General features: G+C 38.6%; 1 protein-coding gene across 4 annotated transcripts; it reads left to right on the top strand.

Moving 5' to 3' along the window:
• Nucleotides 1-1,066: 1,066 nt before the first annotated feature.
• yps (Y-box binding protein ypsilon schachtel) lies at nucleotides 1,067-10,546 on the top strand. Of its 4 annotated transcripts, XM_018549965.1 has the most exons (8): nucleotides 1,069-1,259; nucleotides 3,969-4,032; nucleotides 7,168-7,201; nucleotides 7,280-7,541; nucleotides 7,628-7,944; nucleotides 8,954-9,202; nucleotides 9,863-9,925; nucleotides 10,258-10,546. In XM_018549965.1, exons 1-8 carry the CDS (start codon nucleotides 1,199-1,201, stop codon nucleotides 10,300-10,302), a joined length of 1,095 nt encoding a protein of 364 aa, XP_018405467.1. In that variant the 5' UTR covers nucleotides 1,069-1,198; the 3' UTR covers nucleotides 10,303-10,546. The 4 variants fall into 4 exon arrangements, with proteins under 4 accessions (XP_018405468.1, XP_018405467.1, XP_018405470.1 ...); XM_018549966.1 differs by lacking the exon at nucleotides 9,863-9,925 and having other exon boundaries at nucleotides 1,067-1,259; XM_018549967.1 differs by lacking the exon at nucleotides 8,954-9,202 and having other exon boundaries at nucleotides 1,082-1,259; nucleotides 7,628-7,950.
• The last annotated feature ends 6,305 nt before the right edge of the window (nucleotides 10,547-16,851 follow it).

Consider the following 16,851-nt stretch of genomic DNA (forward strand, 5'->3'; position numbering starts at 1 on the left):
TATATATATATATATATATCTCCAGAACTGTATTATAAATCTGAAACCTCATGTGTTAGTAATTAAACGATGCTGTTCGTCCTTTAAAAATTGTATATAGAAAGAGAGAGAGAGAGAGGAGGAAGGTGTGAATGTGTTAAATTAATATTGTCTCACTAATGTATTAACAAGTTTGGAACGTTCGAGCATACACGAACATACAAGTACTGTAATATATTACCAATAACTACATCTTATAAAGAGAGTTATATTCTCTCATATCGCACAATGTACATTATAATAAACGAGCGTTTAGGGTTTTCTTTAAGTCGTTATGAAAATTATTGTTAAAATTTTCTTTTAATTTCTGCGAAGCCGGAAGAGATCCACGTACGCTTGGTTTAAATTCCATTTTTTTCTCCTTTCCCGCGTATTATTGACATGCTGACGTCCGAATTTTTTGTTATATCTACACATGTATTTTTGACTTGAATATTTCCCTCTTTTCTCAATATATCTCCGCTCTTTCCTAAATATTTCTTCCTTTTATTTCAATTTCTAGAAAATTGCAGAAAGGTAACTTGAAAATTCCTTTTGAAAGTTTTTCTTTTATTCTCATTCTATTCTCACATTGTGTCTATTTCTAGAACCATTACAGGTACCTTGAAAATTTCTTTGAAAACTTTTTCTATTCTTTCCTTTCAAAGAAATTGATGTGTTTTTTTTTAATAATAAGGGATCGTAAATCAGTAAGATGAATAGATCATTGTAGTCTTTATATTATTGTACGCGTGAAATAAGTAGAAAAAAAATGCTATTAGATTCAGTTTCTTTTAGCCTGAATAACAAAGTATTACAGCCTGAGAGAAAATTGTATGGACATTTGAGGTTCGTTGGATTCAAAATTTCTCTCGAAGTACGATAGCGAAGCTGTGTCTCTCGCGGTGTTACGCGCATGCGCGGTGTCGTTCGGTGCCGCTCGGCCGGCGATCGTGCTCTTCCGTGAGATTCGGCGCGCGTGATTGGCGGTGCGGCGGCCGGCTGACGGGGGCCAGCGAATCAGCGAGCGCGTTATACGAGCCGAAGCATGGTGTTTGTCCGGTCGCCTAGATGCACGTCCATGACCATTGATATCATCAGCAGAAAGGAGTGAACATCATAGTGGGACAGACGGTACCATCCTGGTCTGGATTGCTTGTCTCTACACCACCTTACCATCATGGGTGAGACGGAGAAACAGCCCGAACAACCCAAGGCTATCCAGCAGAAGATGGTCATCGGTGAGTGATAAAATCCGCGCCCGCGCTATCGTTTCCGCGCCCGCGGCCTTCTCACCGCGTCCGATCTATCTACGCCGCGGCGGAAAGAGCCTCTCGCCGAACCGCGCCGTCTCTTTCGTCGCCGCGCGTTCCTCCGCCCGTAATGGCGTCCACGCACGGCGGCGTTGCGTGGCGGCCGCCGGAGCCATGTGGCCCGGCGTCCGTGAAAATCCGCGCGGAGAAAATCCATCGGCGAAAGAGCCGATGGACGAGTCTCGTCGGGCGCGACGCGCTCCGGCCGCAAGACAACGCGGTGGCGTTCGTGCCTCCATTTTCCATCAGCTGATGCTCGTCGCGGAAGGAATTCCTCTCCGCGACCGTGGCTTCTCGACGGAAACTCCGTTCTCTCGTCTGGCCATCGATTTTCATCGACGCCGCCGTCGTTCGCTCTCGTGGCGCGGCGCGTCGTGTCGCATCGCGTCGCTTCGCATAACCTGAAAATTCAGCGGATGCCGCGAATGAAAATCGACGTAAATGAGATTTTTCAGAATACTCCGGGCCTCCGAGATCCACTGCGATATCGATCGTTTTCCTTCCGGAGCGGTCTCTAATGACGATCGGAAGTATCCTCGCCCGCGCGCGCTCCACGTTTTCGTTACGTAAGTCCGTCGCGCCGCGTGTTTCGCGGAGCGTGGTTCGCCGCGGCGAAACGCACTCGCGCCTCCGGCCTGGCTAGATCGATCGATCACGCATTTTTCCGCTACGTGAAAACGCTTGCGCTACCTATTTCGAAACCACTTGGAATTCGAGCAACGTTATGAAAAATTCTAGAAAAATCTCACTCTGGCGCGTGCGCGAGGAATTTTGACGCTCGGTAAAATGTACCGTTAGAATATTCTCATTTTTTCTAGAACTAGAGATCGTTATATATATATGTATAAAAAAAGGTCAAATTTAAATTAGTTCATCTTCAGGAAAATCTTGTTTCTACAAATCTCTCTAAAATCATTGTATAATTAATGTGTACGTGTATATGTTTTATCAAAATTCAAGAGAAATTGATGAAATATATTAAATCCTTTTTTTTCTGTAGCGAAAACAGGATCAAAGATAAAATTTAAATTAATTTATCTTCACAGAGAAATGTGTACTTTTTACAAATCTCTGTAAATACAATTAATTGTACATTGTCTTATTTAATTTCTCAAAATTCATAATAAAATTTGATAAAATTTATTTAATCGCATCGAAAGACTTCGACGGACGAATTTTTCCTGAAGGAAGCTAAGAATTATTAAAAATATCAAATTTGAAAGAAATTTATCTCTAGAAATGAAAATTGTTATATCATTAATCTGAATGTATATGTCTCCTTAAAATTTATTATAAGAGATTTAGTAAAAGACACAATCACACTTTTTTTATTGCCTGAAATTGTTAAGGATAAAATTTAATGGTAGATTAAGTTCTAAAATTCATTGAGTTTGTTGATAATTTTGGAAATTTTACGATTAACGTTTATCTTAAAAAAATATTTAGAAATTAACTAGAATTATGCTTTTAATGTATCAATTTATGATGTATATTTCATTAAAATTTATATTTAGAACGTATTCGTGCTCTTGTAATATCTAATTAAGTCATCATATATAATTACGTTTTAAATTGTATTCATATCTTGACATTGTCGAGATAGAAAGCTGATGTCTTTAAAATAAATTCCGCGAACACTTCATCTGGCTGATCGTTATTCGGAGAATATTACTCAGATTTTCAAAATGTGAGGAATTTCGCCGGGCCGATCTATCGTTGATGACATTAATTTCGACCTTTGTTTGGGTTATACTGTGTGACAAGGTCGCGTGTAACTGTTGTGAAGATAGTCTTATCATATTTTCGTTGAAACGCAAATCGCGATGTACATACAATAATATATGTTACCCTCGGAATGTATTTTTGTATAAACTTAAACATTTCGAAACTCGCCGAACAATTTTGTATTTCTTTAAAATTTAGAGATATATTTATTTAAAGACTCTGAGATATTAGTTTACGAGAAATTTGGAGTACACTCGCGTTTATACCAATGTAGATTAACTTTAATCTCGGTTTAATTTACTGTTTATCTTTTTCCGATTTATTCTTCTATAATTCTACGAATTTTAAGAATCTGAAAAAGACAAAAAATAAATTGAACCGAGATTAATCTATTTACACACATTGGTAAAATAAACGTTAATCACTCATATACACACCATTTAATCAAGAATTACTTTTCTGTCGATCGTATCTTTACTTGATTTTCCCCGACTTCTAACGCATTATTCCTAGAAATATTACTCACCATAAATATAAAAACGGTACCTATTATATTTCGTCTTCGAGCATGCTTACGTGTTCGTAAACACGTGATATGTACCTGCGGTTAAGCACGTTATTTCCCTCTTCAAGGTCGCTTTCACAATTTAATAATAACAATAAGTACAGAGAGCACAGGCAACATTTTCCTGGCTCATTATTCATGCACGCGATTCGAATATTCTGGAGATTTTTTTTTATATAATTAAATTACTTATTTTTCTTTTTTTTTTTATATAAATCATACTACAATGTTTTCTAACATTCAACGAAAATTATGAGTTGATCATTCCCTGAATTTTGTTCTGTATTTGTAAAATTGCATGCGCAGCACATGTGTCGCATATATCATGAAACCTTTTTTCATTTCAGCTAACAAAGTGACCGGAACTGTGAAATGGTTCAATGTCAAGAGTGGCTACGGTTTCATTAATAGGTCAGTAATTATTATTTTGCAACTGCCTCGTGCTTTTCTTACTTTTTTTTTTTTCATCATTGCAACACTCGCCTTTTTATGCATTACTAGATAGAAGAGAAAGTACACACTTATTCGCTTGCGTGTGTATGTATGCTGTGTGGGCGTAAGGGTTACTCATACACTATTAATTTAAACGTCCATTTGGAGCAGCAACCGCACGAGCATTAAAGCGACGTCGTATATTAACTGTTGCATCTCCCATGAAAAATTTCCCGCGAACATGTCACAAAATGTCTAATTATCTTTTTCGCCGCTCTCCGTTATCCTCGAACTATGTTTAATATTATGTTTGCTTATTTTCCGTTTACATCGCGCATTTACCGAATAAATCTTGCGACTTCCGTCGCGCGTTAAATTATTCAAGAAGAACCGATTCTGACGCAAGCGACTGTTTTACGTGAAAATTTCAGTTCTCACATTAACTCTGGCAGAGCTATTTCTTGAGTCTGTAAGGATAATCAGTCGTATTGGAGATCTATAATTTGTCACTCTTTTAAAAAATACTAAAACAAATTAAATATTAGTGTATAATTTCACAAGTTCTTTGAAAAATCTTAAAGAAAATATCAGTTTGTAATTTCACACGTTCTTAGAAATCTTAAATTAAAAAAAAAAATGGAGAAAGTAAAATTTTTACAATTTCACACATAGAACAATCTTGAAGTAAATAAAAATTAGTTTGTATTGTAATTTTACGCGATTTTTTGAAAACTTTTGGAACAAAGTAAATAAAACATCCGTTTCATAGATTTAACATTTACTTAATATAATTTATTAAAACATACTTATTTTTTTAATCAACTGCATGTTCTATTATCATCGAGAACTTGCTCTCATTTTAATTCCTTTTATTCGAATTAAAAATTGATCGTGACGAGCTGACCAACGTGATAGAACTAAATATCTGAACTCTAATCTAACACTGTTCACGTTTGTAAAATGTGCGATTTAGGTCGCGAGAGATTAATTGATAACGATTTCAGCACATGGAGGAAGTGGTAGTCTCTAATATTAGGAAAATCGCCATCTCCGCTGCAGGTCCGACCTGCAACCTCGACCTGGCATCACGCCGCACGGAAAATAGACGCTTCATTCGGCGCGTGGACGGTCCGTATAGGAACGTAGAGCCTCTCGCTATTTCGAGGTCCCACTATTTATCTGGCGGATCGCCAGGAAATTTTCACACGCGCGTAGCAGTGTTTTACGCGCGAAACTTTCGTGCGCGGACAGCAAATTCTTCCGTGCGAGCCACGATGAAGATGGAACCGCGCAGTTCGTAAAAGAAAAATTCGTACACGCGTGTGACTTTTCGCTCGTCTTCGTGGTCTTATGCATGCGGAGATAGAAGATAGTTTCACACGATCAGTCTTAGATTTGAACGTTTACTTGCTCCCGAAAGATCTCGCATGATCTCGAATGCACTTTCACTGACGTTAACGGTGCTCGATGTGCCGTAAAACATTATAGAAACATTGTTGATACAGCTGTTTACAGATATAGAACGTTTTCCTTGTCCCAACTACAATTGTCGCGTGTCGTGTATATAGATATTCTGATTTTTGCAATTTCAAGTATATCTGTTTCGAGAAATGTAAAAATAAAATAGTTATGCTTCTTGTTTTATAATAGTATTGATAGCTTATCTTTTTAAGAGTCGTAACATCTCGCGCTAAAAGTATATATGAAAGATAGAGAGAGAGAGAGAGAGAGAGAGAGAGAGGGAGGGGTTTCAATTTGATATCTCATATCATTTTACTCATTCAGACTTATTTAAGAGCGACTTTTCGGTAAAAATGTTATAAATTTATTAAACTAGCAATCTGCGATTGTTTTAGATTTGCAATGTTTACAGCAATGTAAATCAATTAAAAATCTTAATATTCTAAATTCATAAGCATGAAAAAAAACAACTTACTCGTTCTATAATAAACCATTTTATAATGGAATTAACAATAGAGTATAGAACCGAGAATTTGTTTCAAACTCTCTTAGATTATTCGGAAATATTTCCAGGACAAATTCCTCTCTAAATCGGCAAAATTAATGAATGAATTAAACCTCGCCGGAATATTTGTTTCTGAAATTATACGTTTTATTGGAATCTAATAGTCTTTACTGAGAATACTCAGTCCATTGTTCATTCGTCGTGTTCGTTTCAAATTTGGCGAACTCGATTATACCACAATGGAAGAGCAACGTTCCGCTTCGATACCCATTGGATCGTGCCCATTAATTATTCGGCATCGATCCATGCTCTGAGGCAAACAGTGAAATTTCGTTACAATAGATTTCTGTTTGTATAGTTGATATTAAAGTCGATAAATAGAATTAATAAAAAAGTATATAGTAGTAAATTAATAACAAAACTATTTTAACAGTATATGAAAATATGTTAATTTTGCTCTGCTCTTAAAAATTAATTAAATAAATAACGAGGCCGGTAATTCGGCGATTTAACTCTTGACTTTTGATTTGATTTTCATACCTGATTCACCTTTTGTTAACTACGAGTGAGGAGAATCGCTGTCTAGCTGTGACAGCTGGCGTTTGTGTACGAGTTGTATTTCTCTCCTGACTGTGCACCGCGAAGTGCAACGACCTCTCTATTCCATGCTTTGCTCCGCAGCTTCATGGATTCCGATTACGTCTGTACATTCGCGAATTCATGCGTAGGACAGATGTATACATACATATTGTTACGTGCGACGCGTGCATCGTGTACATGCCGCAACTTTGTGGTGAATGTAAATTACGCGAATCTCGTACTGATACTATTGTGCCGAATTTCTGCTTGCACAATAGGCAAGTGGATACGATTATTATGCTCCCTTATTTAATAAGGATTTGCAGAATAGTTCTTATGAAAATATGAATTGTAGTTATATGAAATTAACATTCAGAATTGTTTCAAATATAATATTGCAATTGATTGCTATCACTGAAATTATGGAAATAATTACAAAATAATTGTCGATACGAATTTTTATAAAATATAAATTTTAAATATTATTCTTACCTTAAAAACTGATTATAAATATATATACCAATATATATGGCTGCTTCTAACGTAATTGCTTGTCCTGCTTGTTTCAGAAACGATACCAAGGAAGATGTGTTCGTCCATCAGGTAAATATCTCATATTTACTACTCTATACTTAATAATTTTAAAATAATTACTATATGTCAATATTATGTGTAATGTAGTCGGCCATCATCAAGAACAACCCGAGAAAGGCTGTACGTAGTGTGGGAGATGGTGAGGTCGTCGAGTTTGACGTTGTTATCGGCGAGAAGGGTCACGAGGCAGCCAATGTCACTGGCCCAGCAGGTGAAGCAGTAAAAGGTTCACCCTATGCCGCGGACAGGCGTCGCGGATATCGTGGTATTCACTGGGTATATCCTAGACGTGGCAATGGTCGACCGCAGAATCGTAGATCACGTGAAGGCCAAGAGGGTTACGAACAAGGTATGTTGTCTATTATTCGTTTAAACAAGTTGGTATAATTGTTTATTCTTTTGGATATTAAGAATGATTGGCTGTTGATGATTTAGGAGAAGGAAAGGTCGGCGATGACGCAAACGCCGAGGGAGGCGGCCAGCCACAGCAGCAACAGCGTCGCTATAGGCTGCGTCGTCATTATGATGGTTATTACCGCGGAGGACGGCGTTCCGGGCCCAATCCATCACAACAGCAAGGAGATGCTGGCGAAGGTGGTGAGCAAGCGGAAGGAACCGGCGGCGAAGGTGGAGCCCCGCCACGCGGTGGTGGTCGTGGACGCGGTGGTCCATCACGACGTTACTTCCGCCGCAATTTCCGCGGAGGAAGAGGTGGTGGTCCGCCACGACGTCCTCGCAGTCAGGATGGCCAGGTAAGGGTTAGTATCTAACCCTAGCCAAGCTAGCGTTTCTTAATATCGTCACATCGACAAGTAGACAATAACGTCGAAATGAATATTAATTGCGAATTAGCATGTTTCCTGAGTCTTACACGCGTTGTTTCATCCAGAGTTCCGAGATTGTACATTTTAATACGTCAAATTGTATCATGTTTAGAACATGTCTAGAAAATGCTTGAACTTTTGGAGACAAGAAGGATGTGTAGTAAAACAAATAAGGTTTTGCAACTAAATTATTGTATAACAATTGTAATTAATTTAAAATAGGAGCGACTTGACAACAATTAATTCAAAATTATGTGAGGAAAGTGTTTTAGAATGTTGTATTTTTGTATTGGAATTTTTATACAATGCTTTTTCTCTCTCTTCGTTGTTAAGGAGTTTCGAGATACGCGACCTCGGAACTGTAGGTGAAATACCTTGTATATCTTATCTGCAATCGGTTTAAAACAGTTTTGTTCTACTGTACATTAATTTTTATAACATCAAACACGGTTCACGAAAAGATTCATCTCGATTGCTTGCACCTAAATGGTGTACATTATCCCTTTGTTTCTGACAACAATACTGCATTATTCAATAGTAAACAACGGACTTCGTACTTGTAAATGTTTTTTTTTTTTTTCAATTTTGCATTCTTGCAAATGATAAATCGTGTTTCAAGTCTGAACGAGCTGTTTAAATCTGCACGGTAGTTATTATAATTTAAAGAAAGGAAACTGAGTAGTATTAGACTTTATAAAAACATTGTTTTAGATGCATTTTCTTAGAATTTATACTCGTATTTTCTCAGCAAGACTATATAATTCCTTTATACTAATGCATTAACCGCGCACGGAGTATGTGTTCTGTGCTGTTTGCGAATAATTTTTTTTTCACACTTTGTAAAACAATAAAGTATTTTATACGAGCATCTTAACGTAACTTTTTCTATAATCGGAAACGCACCTGCACACCGAAATTAGATATATTGTAAAATCAGGTGACCGATGACGAGGCTGTTGGCGAGAGCGCACAACTCAGTAATTCGCGGAGAAATCCACAACCACGTTACAGACGACGATTAGTACGACGACCTCGTGCGACGTCGAGCCAACAGACGAACACTATAGAGAGCTTGTCATCTGCGGAGACAAAACGCAAATCCTCCAATTCCGCTTCCTCTCCCGTTACGTTTCTTCAAACACAGGTTACCGATATCCCTTCCGAATCCTGCGATAAATCCCCAAAGGTATTATTATGATTCTATCCTTTCTTACTCAAATTATAAAACTCGTGTTATCTTAGATATTCTTTACTGACGACACGTATCAGACGAATTTGCGAATATTCTTTTACATATATGCAAATATTTGACGAAAATTACAGTGAATTTCCATACACAAAATCACATTATGAAAGAAGAACTTTTATCTTAAAAATATTTGGATTGTTTCAATGTATTGTGAATCACTAGAGTTTCACGTACATAACATCTGTAAATATTTATTTCTTCATTGGGATTCAACATTTCTTTCTCAATTATACATTTTAACGTGAGTTGTAATAATCAGAAGTTAATATGATAATATGAGCCTGTCAGAAGTCAAATTTGTCAATTCCACGTTTTATGCTTTGTAAAAAAACGTATGATTAATTTATCAATTAACTTTATTAATTCACTTTACTTTTTTTTGTAGAATTAATCAGTTTGACTTCTGAAAAACTCAAATGTAACTCCAACGTGGTTGAGTATCGAAGCAGTAGACGTGGGATTTTACAATTTGAAACGAACGAGAGAAAGCTTTGATTAGGAGACTGCGAATGCGCGATCTGTCGACAAAAATACAGACAAAAATACGGTAGCGCTTAGCACACACTGTTTGCACGTGTCTCTTTGTACTCTTTTCAGTCGGAGCAGAAGTCTGATGCACCTAAAGATTCGGATGCACCTGCCGCTGCCCCTGCTCCACAGGTAACGTCGCTTTGTTTTTTTTTTCTTTTTGATCTCGCAGAAGCTCGTCTCGGTTGCCGCAGTTTTCACTCACTTACACTTCCGGCATTAGGATGTGATCGACGAAGCAGATCGTCCGATTTATTTTCTTGCTCATCTTTCCTCCTTTTGTTCTTGTTTTCTAGAAGGAATTGCATTTTCTACACACATAGCTGTTACACAATATCTTAAAAAAGATGTATAGATGATTATAGTAAAGATATTAACTACGCGTTGCATAATTGCTATTCTCCTGTTATCGCTCTTGCAACTTTCACGCAACGAATAATGTTCGTCAATGTGTATGTTTGCAGGAGAGCCAGCCGGTGCAGAACACCACCACCGAAAGCACCGTCTAACCGAGACAGAGTAACGCGCTATTACCGCAGGACACTCCTTTTTAACATATAACACCAACACCCGTTATACGCTGCTACATCGACAACAAAACAACAAAAAAAAAATCCAAAAAAATATAACAAAAAAATGAAATCAACAAACACTACTCCACACTCTCTCCACGAAAGCAAATTAAAATTAAGATACGTATGAAAATTGAGAAGCGTACAGCTGTGCTTGACGGTTTTTTTTTTTTTTTTTTAAGATAACGTAGTTTCATCCCTGATATGTAAGCTCGATTTAAGTTATTTCACTGGAAGAGCTTGTTAAGAACGACTGTATGCTCCTCGAATTCGGACAGAAGGGTAAAGCAATTACGGAGTACAGAGCGATGAATTCGAGCGCGGCAAGAGATAGATATATCTATATATATTTTTTGTTTTTGTTTTTGTGTATTTCTTGTTTCGTACATTACTTCTAATTTGTCTCCGGCAATTATAAATCGTTTCATATACGATATTTGAGTTTATTGCTACATTTCCGCAAACTTTCTTCACTTTTGGCGACTTTTCCATCAAAAGGAGTAGTGGAAATCGATATGTGGATACTGCTGATAAACGCGAATCCCACTCGAATGTTTGCCTGTCTCGGAGTCAGTCGTTTCTTTTTGGCTTGCATTTCAAAATTGATGAACTACCGTATTGCTTTCACTCTTTCAGTAAAAAGAATCGGAGTTGCCGTGGTCACATTATCCTTGAGTATTTAAAAATTGTACTGTTAATTGCAAAGTGATTGTATTCATTAATATGTGTAGAGTAAATGCAGAACAATTCTGATAATCGAGGATGACAATGAGGCCGTGGTTCTAATTTTCTTATACTTTACAGGCGATCATAAACTGAACCGATTATTGTAATAGCATTTATCTCGGCCATATTTTTACAATTGTTAATATTGGCCCCTGGTGGGTATATTAACTCCGGCGGTATATTATTAATTAGCAATTATTGTTTTGACTTTATGAATTATTGGTTACTCATGGAATTAGGCGCGAAAACTCGTGAGGTGTCACGTTATGAATCTTCCCGGGCTGCAATCTGCACTCGAAGGTATACTGAATTTTGATCGCGTTTCTTTTTTTTTGACGACATTGCGTAACTTGTACATCCTATCAATCGTGTTATCGGGCCTAAAGGCACTTCGAGTCAGCTGCAAGCAGAGAGGACGACTCCTCATCACCGTGAAATCTCACAGATTTCCGCGCGTGAGTAAACGTCCGGTCATTTCTGAAATTAACGTCGGTCGACCATGCACCGGGCAGGTCGTTTTTTTATATTATAAATCACTGACCCGCTTGCATGCGGCAATCGACTCGATTTGACTTTTCGGAACAAAAGCCGGGCGTATCACATACATCGGCTTGACTGACAATACGAATATCGTAGACTGTCACGAGAGTACGAAATAGAGTGTGAACAGAGTGAGAGAGAGGAAGAGAGAGAGAGAAAACAAACTTTATATAATTTTGCATGAAACTAATTTTTAAAATTTTAGTTTGTAGTATCGTCGACGGATAAAATAAAATAAATATATATGTCTTTCTCTAAAAAGAAATTTCTTAAAAAAATGAAAAGAAAAATTGAAATATCTAATTTGGCGAAATATTTCATTGGTTTCTGATTTCCATCTATATCCAGGCGACACAAATATCTGCGAGATCATCACAACATGACGAAGACCCACTAGAAAAAGACATCCTAATTTTTCACACGTCTTCGTGTCGTTTGGATGTAGCATTACCCATGTTTATTGTTTCCGTCGTCGTGTAGTTTTGTGCTCGTCGACCAGTGATGCGCAAAATGTATTCGCGAAGAGAGAACGATTTCAGACAACGTGCGTGCAAATGCACATGTCGCGAGATATACGTATAAAATTACGCGTTTTCCGCGAGAGACGTATCGGACGTGGATTTTATGCACGTTCTGTTCGCTCGTCGAACAGATATGCATATTCAAAATCGTTATTCGCGAATACAATTTGTCCTAACTTGCCACCACTTGACACGCGGTAGTCGTACCCCTGTCTCTGGGTACTCGGCAGGAGGATTCCGCCTAAGACATTACCGTATATATCGTCACCGATGATCGTCTTTAATTGTGTCTCACTATCCTACCAAGTCCCGTTTGTGAAGTAGCGTTTGTCACGCCACGAAACCTGAGTGTGTCGAGTCTTCGTAAAATTGCATAATACCTTTTGTTTGTGTAAACAGAAATCTGGAGAGATCGAGAAGTTCTGGTACCTCGAGGTACGAAACATCCGATTGGTTTTTCAGGATTAGCGCTTTAAGGGAATAATAAAAAGAGTAAAAAAGAGAGGGAGAGAAAGAGAGAGAGTGTGTGCGTGAGTGCCAAGTGGAGAGAGACAAACACGCGGTTACGTTACGGTGGACGCGTTTATATATTTGCAGTACTTTTACAACTTTGAATAGCGAAATGAAATAAGCGAGGCGATCGAACGCCGATCCGATTCCGAAGTCGTCGCAATTTTTCTTTTTTTTTTCCCCCCCATTCGACTCCGTAAGAGAGAACCCAGCGGACACGAGATGCCATCGATCGACGCGTCATCCGCGTTTTCCGCTTTTCTATTACACCGCAATCCGCGTTCGTTGGGACAAAAGCCTGTGGCGACTCTTCGGGCCGCGTTGTTTAACGTAATCATCCTCCGTTGTCTAACGTAACCGCGCGTTCTCACGAAAAAAACACGGTAGAAAGAAATATAAAAAAAAAAGAAGAAAAAAGAAATCCAAGAGAAATGGCCTCTCGAGACAGCGGAAGAGAGAGGCGCAGAACAAGCAAAAATTTCAAGCGGCGCGCCGAACGGGCGTGCGATTGTAACTGCAAAAAAAGAACAATGCATGTGTTAACAGTGAATATCAGAGTTAAAACGAAAACCAAAGCCGTGAGGACAAAAACCGAAAGAAAACGAATCACGAGCGAATCCAGCAGCTAAACTTCACACGCGGTTAAATAAATAAATAAAAAAAGAAAAAGAAAAGAGAAAGAGAGAAAAGAAATCCGGGATGTAATAATCGAGAAAATCAGTTTGTGTACTCCGTCGTTCGAATTTAGCGCCGTCGTCGAGACATCTCGACGCGGCCGTCAGTCAATCGCGACCGCGTACGTATTCGTTGCGAAAAAGTTGGAGGACGGCTTACGATCGGGCGACGCGGAAAGTTCACCGGAAGGAGATTTTGATCCGCGGCACAACACCGCGGTCCATTAGCCGCCGATAACATTCGTATAGCGGGGAAACTCGCGGGATTCCGCACGTCCGCAGGAAAGCGGAAAGCATTCTTCCGCAAACTGGTGCTTCGTATGTTAAATACCTTTTCCGGCCGGGAAGCGACTTCGCATCCCGTCGAAATTCTTTAACATACGAAGCGTTCATAATCGCGCTTCGATCCGCGATTGTTTTCGAAGGTCTCGCGTTCTCCGTGCCTGCGGATTAACGGCCGGTGCCGCGTTTGCAAGATTTCGCAATTTGTCATCGGTGTTTTTCGATTCTCGTCATCGAAGGGGGATGGAGACTCGAGTCGCCGCGCTACCGGTTGAAAGGATGGACGAAATATTCGTTCTCTCGCCGGACAGCGGAGGATTTTTCGGGAAGGAAGGAGGAGCCGTGCGCGCGATCCTTCCCGCTCGAAATTTCTACCGTGCGTTCGCGTTGTGTCCATCGGGCAAAACGATTGCAATAAAAAGGATATCACGTCGCGACAGTCAATTAGATCTGATTCGAGTTTTACGCGAATACAGCGATACTTGAATTATATATAAATATTATACACACACGCGGGCACATATATGTGTGGTGTATGTGTGTGGGTGTGTGTATGTGTGTGTGTGTGTTTAAATATACGTGACAAAAAGAGAGAGAGAGAGAGAAAGAGCAACGTGGACGAGAAGCGAAAGAGAAGGTCAGGAGAAAAAGAAGCGAAATCCCGATCGAGGAGACGTTCAACTCTTTCGAGAGATAAAGAAAAAAATAAATAAGAGAAAATCTATCAAAAGACCTCGACAGACACCGGGCAAGACGCCGTCGTCGACGTCGTCGTCGTCCAAGCGTGTCCCGAGATACAGTCGTCCGTCGACTGACCTTTACCCCTTCCCCAATGAATTTTGTACCGAAACGTGAAACTCTAAATGCTAATTTCATACACGGAATTTAATTTTTTCACGAGAAACATGTGCATTATAAAAAATAAATCTACCAAAAAAATCGCAAAAGTCACAAATCGAACATGCGTTCTATTTCATTCGATTTCCCGATTTCCCTCGTTTATCCCGATATTTCCTCATTACCTTGATTATCATCGTGTAAACATATTCGGGAACTAAAAAAAAAATATTATATATATATATATATATATATTAACGAAGAGACTGCGATTTTATTGAAAAGGCAATTATGATTGGTTGGAACGAGAATGCTGGTAAAAATTAAATTTTAACTTAAATTAATAGAGGGAAGTGTGCGTACGTGCATCGGTAAGTTTTATTCGATTATTCGTATCAGTTTATCCTCCATGCAATTCCGAGATTTACAGCGTATTTGAAATAAAATGGCAGGGCCATGAAATTACAGATGTGATATTGCGAATTCGCCATTGAATATGAATCAGATATTTAATCTTTAATTCCGCCGCGGAGGAATTTCTGAGGTAATGCAATTGACGAGACCCCGGCGGAATTGTACGTACGCATTTCGCATATGTGTAATTTCACGCGGCGATGTTGATCGGAGCTCGGCAGAAGTTATAGGTATAATGCATTCCCGTCATGGAGAATTTCCAATAATACCAGTATTACGGCGGCACTTAATCACCTTTCGCAAGATATATAAATTAATTTTCCGTCCCAAGCGTTAATCTCTCGTATAGCAACGATCAGCAGTAATCATACCCGACACCATAATTGACACAACGGATTCGGCTACGATATTACAGATTCGTTGAATTACATAAATTGCCCAATTTGCGCGTCGAGCGACGTTCGTACATTAATATTTAACGATTATGTTAAATTCGATGTGTATCCGTAGTGCAAAATGCGTTATCTACATTAATCTCTATACGCATAGAGGAGAACTATTTTTCTCTCTCATTTCGAAATGCTGTTAAACTTTGAAGTAAAAATATTTTATAAAATATTAACAAAACATAAAATCAATTCGCACTGCTTAAAATCCCGCAAAAATTGTGACTTAAGAGGCGATGAAGGTATATTCGACGTTAAAGAGAGAGAAATAAATGTGTATATATATATATATATATATATATATATATATATATGTTTATTATTTTATAAGAATTAAATATTAGCAATTTCTTATATTTTGAAAAAATATTCATATCATATTATTGCGTGTATATATTTCTTTTCGCTGATGTACTTATTGTATTTTTGCGCGACGTATTTCACAGTGCACTTTTGAAAATAACGGCTCAACGTTGTAGAACATTTAGCGAGTGTCACGAATAGAAGAAAAAGGTTAACGAGTTATGTCGGATTTGAGTCCTTTAATCCGCAGATATATGTACAATATATACCATACGTGAGTACGCAATCATTACATGTATACTTATAATCAGCATGCATTTTTTCTGTGATGATAAATATACATATATGAATATACAGTCTATCGAGAGAACGTCGTTCGCATATCCGAAAGAAAAATCATTTTACTAAAACTAAACCATTTGTTTTATTTTTTTTTTTTAAACAAGCGGAAAGATATAGAAAAATTTTAACATATATGCTCTAAATATTATAATCTAAAAAAAGTTGTTAATCGAAAGTAAAAGACGCTGTACTTTATTATTTCGCTGTAAATAATTTCTGACATTCTCGGGGGGGGGGGGGTTGTCGTAAATACTTCCTCCATGTAGTTGTTAAACGAGACGACGAGATTTCTTAACGTTAAGATTGGCAGAATTCCATATTTTTCGCGATCGGTAGAACGAGAGGAAGTTGTAGAAGCAAAAAGCCATACGACTTATCAGAAACTCCCCGATCGTATGTTTTCACAGATAGAGATACGATACACCGTGCAAACGTGAACACACACACACACACACACACACACACACACACCCACATATATCTAGATGTATACATACACACAGCGGAGGCAATCAGGAGAGATCTCGGATGAACCAATTGATTGCCTGCGCTCTGTGTGCAGGCGAAATTAAAAAAGTTGGCTTCCAGGTCGACGCCTCGGTAAACGCCTGGGCCGCTAATTTCCTCGATACCGAACATCTACTCGCGCAGCCGTTTCACGCTCGCAATATCAATTATCGCTATCTGTTCCCGTCCGTGTGCCGATAATCGTCGCGAATACAAGAGGCCGCAGTGCGGTGCGTATGTATGGGCGGGTAATAACGCGTGCAAATTGTACGACGTTATGCGAGCGACGTGACATCGTTCGCACACGGCAAGTAGAATCCTTCCATTCTATTCCCTCCTCTTCTGTGGGAAGTTTTTATTACACTGCTTGGGGGGGGGGGGGGG

Source organism: Cyphomyrmex costatus, unplaced genomic scaffold (assembly GCF_001594065.2).
Source record: "Cyphomyrmex costatus isolate MS0001 unplaced genomic scaffold, Ccosl1.0 scaffold91, whole genome shotgun sequence".
In the NCBI taxonomy this organism is placed as follows: domain Eukaryota; kingdom Metazoa; phylum Arthropoda; class Insecta; order Hymenoptera; family Formicidae; genus Cyphomyrmex; species Cyphomyrmex costatus.